At 47.7% G+C, this 6000-nt stretch overlaps 1 protein-coding gene across 3 annotated transcripts in view; it reads right to left on the bottom strand.

Moving 5' to 3' along the window:
* Window positions 1–6000, bottom strand: part of CPXM2 (carboxypeptidase X, M14 family member 2) — a 130573-nt gene that overhangs the window by 39983 nt on the left and 84590 nt on the right. For all 3 annotated transcript variants that reach the window (XM_040624398.1, XM_008685440.2, XM_008685447.2), the window contains 2 exons: window positions 1805–1889; window positions 735–885 (listed from right to left, as the gene is read on the bottom strand). In XM_040624398.1, the coding sequence (XP_040480332.1) occupies window positions 735–885; window positions 1805–1889 (236 nt within the window). The remainder of the gene's footprint in view (window positions 1–734; window positions 886–1804; window positions 1890–6000) is intronic.

Here is a 6000-nt window from a genome sequence, read left to right as displayed (position 1 = left end):
GGGGGGGGATGGAGGGGCTGCCTTCTACAGGCTCCATATAGGCACAGACTCACAAGTTCCCAAAGGCCGGGCCGAGCCAGCCATGAGCCAGACCCGATCAGCCTGTCCAAGGCAGACACCGGCAGGGCTCCAGATGACACACACGTGAACTCAAGCCCCCTTCTTCCTGCCACCCTGAGGTCACACCCAGCTATCATCGTGTGAAAGCAGGCCACGGGAAATAAAGAGTCATCTACCCAAAGACACAGGCCCCCAAGCAAAGCGACTTAAACAGAAAGAGACTGGGTACATGGTCACATTTAAAATTAACTCCAGCCACCTCCTCTACTCTGAGTAGTGGGAGCACTCAAGGACAATTAAATATGCTATGAAAATTTTTCTCTAATTTTTTTGCTTGCTTGCCTCCAAGTGGTAGCGTTGAGTGAATTTTCAGCCTCGAAACGCTCATCATCTTAAAATCCCGGTAGGCTAAACCACAGTTGGCACGTCACTTGGCTACCCTCAAATATTCATGGTCTTTCTGAGTGGGATTAGGGGAGGGTTTTATTTCGTTTCTTTCTGCTTAGCTAGGTTTTCGAAATATTCTGCAATAGATGTAGTTTTCAGGTTTTTGTTGTTGTTGTTGTTTTGCATGAGAACGAGATTGCTTGGTGTGTTTGTGGTCACTTCAGCTAGGCGCCTGTTCTCCATCAGCACCCCCCGCCCCCGCAGCAAGTCAAGAAGGGCAGGCTCACCTGGCAGCGGACAGCCAAGGATCTCCATCCTCATACAGATGCTCCCGTTGTCGAACCAGGACCGCGGATTGATGCGGATGTAGCGGGCCACCATGGGGACAGGCAGCTCGTTGAGAACAGGGATCTCCTTTTCACTGTTTCCTTCAAATATCTACTTGTACACAAGGGGGGGGAGGCGAATCTTTTAGGGCTCCGTTGTCAAGGGATAAAAGAGTAATTCACTCATTCCATAAGACCTCACTGAGGAACACCCAATGTGTGCTGGGCATGGAGGGGAAAAGAGAAATGAATCAGGCATGGAGCCTGCCCTCAGGAAGCCCCCATCTACCGGGGTAGCGGAGAGAGGAGGAGGAGGGAATACTTTGATAATCTGGGTGAAACCTATTAGTGCCATGGCAGAGGGATAGCCACGGAGCTTTGGGATTTCAGAAGAAGGAAAGGACCAGGCAGAGCTTTAGGGAGCAGGTGGCATCTGAACTGGCCTTGAAGGAAAACTCTTTAGATCTGTGGGACGGGAAGGATTCTAGAGAAAAGCAGCAGGAATGACTGGAGAAGCCCAGAGGTGGGCTTCAGAAGGAACAGAGCAGCTGGCCCGCTCTTCCGGGAACACAGAGGGAGTGTGCGCAGGGGGTAAGAAAGAGAAAGAAGGTTGAAACCAAAGATGCCGAAAGATGGTGGAAGGCTCTGGATACCATGAGGAAGGATGTGCTTGAGAACCTGAGGATGAGGGTGACATGATCAGAACTGGCTAATCTGGAGTGAATCATGGAGCAGAAAGCTGGATTATTAAAGAAAGTTGGAGAACTGCTGCAACCGAGTAGCTGTGAGGGGTGCCAGCATACCGCCTGTGCCACAGGACCCCCGAGGCTGACCTGTGGATTGTGGAAGAAACTACATCCCAGCAGCTCAGAATTTCACGTTGGCTCTAAACGGGGGGTTAGGGGGCATTATCCAGCATCGGTTTGAGTTGACGCAGTATCAGCAGACGTTGGGGGGCACACGTTGCCTCTCTTTGCAGAGACCCACACAGCCAGACACCAAGGGCATGGATGGGGGAACGCGAAACTCACCATGTCTCCAGATCCGTTCTTAACGGTGACCCACGTGTGGCTGTCATTGCTCACCATGACCTTGTAGGAGGTCACCCAGTCACTCCTAAAAGAAAACAAAACATCACTGGAACCACACATTTTAGAATAATCACCTTTGAGGAGCCTGGGTGGTGCAGTCAGCTGAGCATCTGACTCTTGGCTTTAGGTCAGGTCGGGATCTCGGGGTCGTGGGACTGAGCTGCGCTCCGTGCGGAATCTGCTTAAGACTCTCTCTCTCTCCCTCTGCCGACTCCCACCACTCCCCCGCCCCCCGCCTTTCAGTCTCTCTCTCTCTCAAATAAATAAATAAATCTTTACATTGTTCACCTCTTCTATCTAGAGGTGCAGCATTAAGGAAGGTGCAGCTGGCCCCCGAGCAAACGGGTGTGAACTACACAGGTCCCCTCATACGTGGGTTTTTCTTGATAAATACAGTACAGTACTATAAATGTATTTTCTCTCCTTGCGATTTTCTCAACGGCGTCTTTTCTCTAGCTTACTTTCTCGTAAGAATACAGTATACAGGGGCGCCTGGGTGGCTCAGCTGATTAAGTGTCTGCCTTCAGCTCAGGTCACGATCCCAGGGTCCCGGGCTCAAGCCCCACGTCCGGCTCCTTGCTCAGTGGGGAGCCTGCTTCTCCCTCTTGCTCTGCCCCTCTCGTTCTCTCCCTCTCTCTCTCACTCTCTCTCTCAAATAAATAAAACCTTTAAAAAAAGAATACATATACAAAATATGAATTAAGTGACCAGTACGTTAACTTAGGTAAGGCTCCCTGCTGGTCAACAGTAGGCTATTAGTTTTTGGACAGTCAAAAGTTATACACAGGTTTTCGACTGTACAGGGTGTCAGTGCCCCTAACCCCTACATTCAAGGGTCAACGCTCGGTCCCAGCAGTGGACAACATTGGGTCACAGCCTGGCCCCACTGCTCACCCTCCCTGTGGCCTCGGCCGGCTGACCGACCCATCTATGCCAATGTTGACTCATCTATAAAATGAGGACCCTAAAATCACCAAGCTTGAAGGATTAATGTGAACCCCCAGTGGTTTAATACTCCTTAAACGCTTAGGACAGAGTGTGGTCCCAAGTAAGCACTGCGTGCTGGTCGCAAGGAACACGTGTTTCTTTATACCGAGCGTATACACACGGTAGACAGTGCCACACGGAAAAGTCACCTCAGTAAAAACTGCGAGTTGGTCTAGAAATTTCATTTGGAAAATGATCTGGGGACATAACAAACTAGATGCCACCAACCACAAAAATAACAGCTTGACTGTCTAAGAGACACTGGGCTTCTCCTTGGCTGTCAGAGCCGTGCAGACAATCCCCCCGCCTTGTGATAATCCGGTGCTAGCTGGGCCCGAAGCCAGACCCGCCATCACGGCCTACTGCACAGAAATCACTGAGGTGACAACAGCCATCAACAGACTTCCCAGAGTGGGGGTCAGTCTGACAGGCCACATCAACAGACAACCCTCATGAGGAAAACACATTTGTCCCTCAAGCCTCAGCTGTTTATAACATTAATCGTTAACCAATATAGAAGATTCTTATGGAACATCATCCTTTTTAATTTTTAAAATACTGGAACGAAACACCAATTCAGTAATCCTTTAGAACATTCTGCCAGCTGAAGCTCTTGGAGCCCTTCTTGTCCTACTGTGAAGTCTCCCGGGATTCGGGATCCAGATATATCCCATACAGTCTGAGTTTCCGAGGCAGCACGGCCTAGTAAAGTTCCTTTAGAAAGACGAGCTGCTTCTCTTCATTCTCGTTCATCTGACTGACTTGTGAAAATTATTCCTAGGTGCTCTTAGAGGTGCTTGGAAACAAACCCTCCCCTCGAGCCTTCTCTCTTCGCTCTCCTCCTTACCAGCTTTGGCTGAAGCCCCGCCAGGCGCTGGGAGCTGTCAAACAGCGGGCTCCCCCTGCGAGGGGGAAGGCCGAACCCACGCCGGCAGACCCGGAGGCATCAGGCATGTCTTCTGACAGGCACCTAGGCACAGCTCGTGTCCTCTGCACTGGAAAACACCCTCACCCTAAATAGCTACCTGTGTCCCACATCCAAACAATCTCTAAACACTTTGCAACTGCGGTCCCTTTTGCTGTCTGTCTGTCTGTCTGTCTGCCTGTCTGCCGCTAAGGCCCACAGGGATCTGGCAAGGCAGCCTGCCGAGGCGAGGGGCACAGCCTACCTACAGAGATGGAGGCGATGGCCTTAGGAAGCCTCTCGGTCATGAGAAACACACACACCATAAGGGAGGAGTAGAAAGAAAAATTAAAACAAGCTGTCCAAAGAAAAGGGGAGGAACACAAAGAAATGAAAACCAAATAATTTCTCAAACTTAAAACAAACGTGGACAAATCCAGCACTTACGTTTGAAGGGCAATTCATTGTGTACGTGGTTCTGACCTCCCCTCTGGACTGCAGACCTCCGTCCCTTGCTCTGCCTGTCTGACCTCTCACCACTTCTCATGTCCCAGCAACATCTCAGATTTACCCTACCCCAACCGATGGAGGCATGGCTCCTGCTCTGCACCCCGACCTGGGCCAGACCGAGCTCCTGCCTCAGAAAAGGTACTGGCATCCCCCCCTCTCCATTTTCACTGCCACTACCCCAGCCCATTCTCTCTGGCCAGGACTGCAGCCGTTCCCTCTGCCTCCCCATCTATCCAGCAGTTAGAGACTGGTTTTTCTAATGAAGTATGATCATGTCACCACCTGCTTAAAATATCACTGTTCCTCAGTAGTAAGACCTCATCAGGTTCTATGAGGATAATCTTGTTTACCTTTTGTTTTCTGGGCTCTTTCTTTCAATTCCTGATAACGATTATACTCTCTTGCCTCAGGGCCTTTGCACATACTGTTTTCATCTTCGTCCTCTCCCATCCTGTCTGCCTCTAAATCATTCAGACCTCAAATCTTATCAGACAAGGCAGGCCTAATCCTCCAATCTGGCCAATTTCTTCTCTTATATGTTCCCTTCTTTCATAGTTTAATTCCACTTATAATGTTATACCCCTTTCCAGAATTATCTGATAGTGTTTTTATATTCCACTGGAGTGTAAGCAACTTCTGTGAAATGCTTATTCAAAATTCCCCCCTTTTTAATTAAATTGTCTTTCTTATTTTGATTTGTAAGAGCTCTTTATATATTCTAGCTAGGAGTTTTTTGTTGAGTATATAGATTGCTAATACCTTCCCCAGTTTGCATCCTCCTTTTCATTCTCTTTGTGGTATCTTTTTAAAAATTTTATTTATTTATTTGAGAGAGAAAGAGAGAGAGCACAAGCGGAGGTACGAGCAGAGGGAGAAGCAGACTCTCCGCTGAGCAGGGAGCCAATGCAGGGCTCGATCCCCTGAGATCAGGACCTGAGCTGCAGGCAGATGCCTAACTGACTGAGCCACCCGGGCACCCCATCTTTGTGGTATTTTTTAATAAACAGAATGTCTTAATCTTTACATAGTCCAATTAACCTGTTTTCTTTACAGTTTTCAGTATCTGTGCTCTTTTCAGTACATTTTTGCCTATTCCACGATCATAAAGATACTCTCCTAGGCGTTCTTCTAAAAGCTTTATTGCTTTACCTCTCACATTTAGATCTGCAGCCCACACAGAGTTGACTATTATATGGTGTGAGGGGTCAAGATACCTTTTTTTCTTTAAGGGCTTCCAGCTGACCAAGTTCTGTCAATGTCGCCTCCCACATTTTTCTAGAATCTACCCAACTCTCTCCATTTTCACTGCCACTACCTACAGAGGTAGAACCATTTATGTGGTTATTTTTCTACTGCACATCAGTGACACATTTGCTATAGATCATGGGGCTATATATGGGTAGGCTTGTTTCTTGACACTCTATTCTCTTCCATTGGTCTATTTTCTATCTGGTGCTAAACCCATCTTGTCTTGATTTCTACAGCTTTATAGTACGTCTTTATATCTGCTAGGGTACATTTTCCCATTTTGTTTTTGCTTTTCGCAGTTCCCTACACTAGCCCTTTGTGTTCCCATATAAATTTTAGAATCACCTTGTCAATTTCCAAAACAAGGATTTTTGGATTTTAATTGAAATGGCACTAAATATATAGGTCAGTTTTAAGGGAATCAACATCTTTCAATATTAAATCTCCTAATCCATAAACATGGTATATCCCTTTACTTACTCAGGTC

The sequence above is a fragment of the Ursus maritimus genome, unplaced genomic scaffold (genome assembly GCF_017311325.1).
Source record: "Ursus maritimus isolate PB19 unplaced genomic scaffold, ASM1731132v1 scaffold_7, whole genome shotgun sequence".
In the NCBI taxonomy this organism is placed as follows: domain Eukaryota; kingdom Metazoa; phylum Chordata; class Mammalia; order Carnivora; family Ursidae; genus Ursus; species Ursus maritimus.
This window is presented reverse-complemented; position numbering and strand designations above follow the sequence as displayed.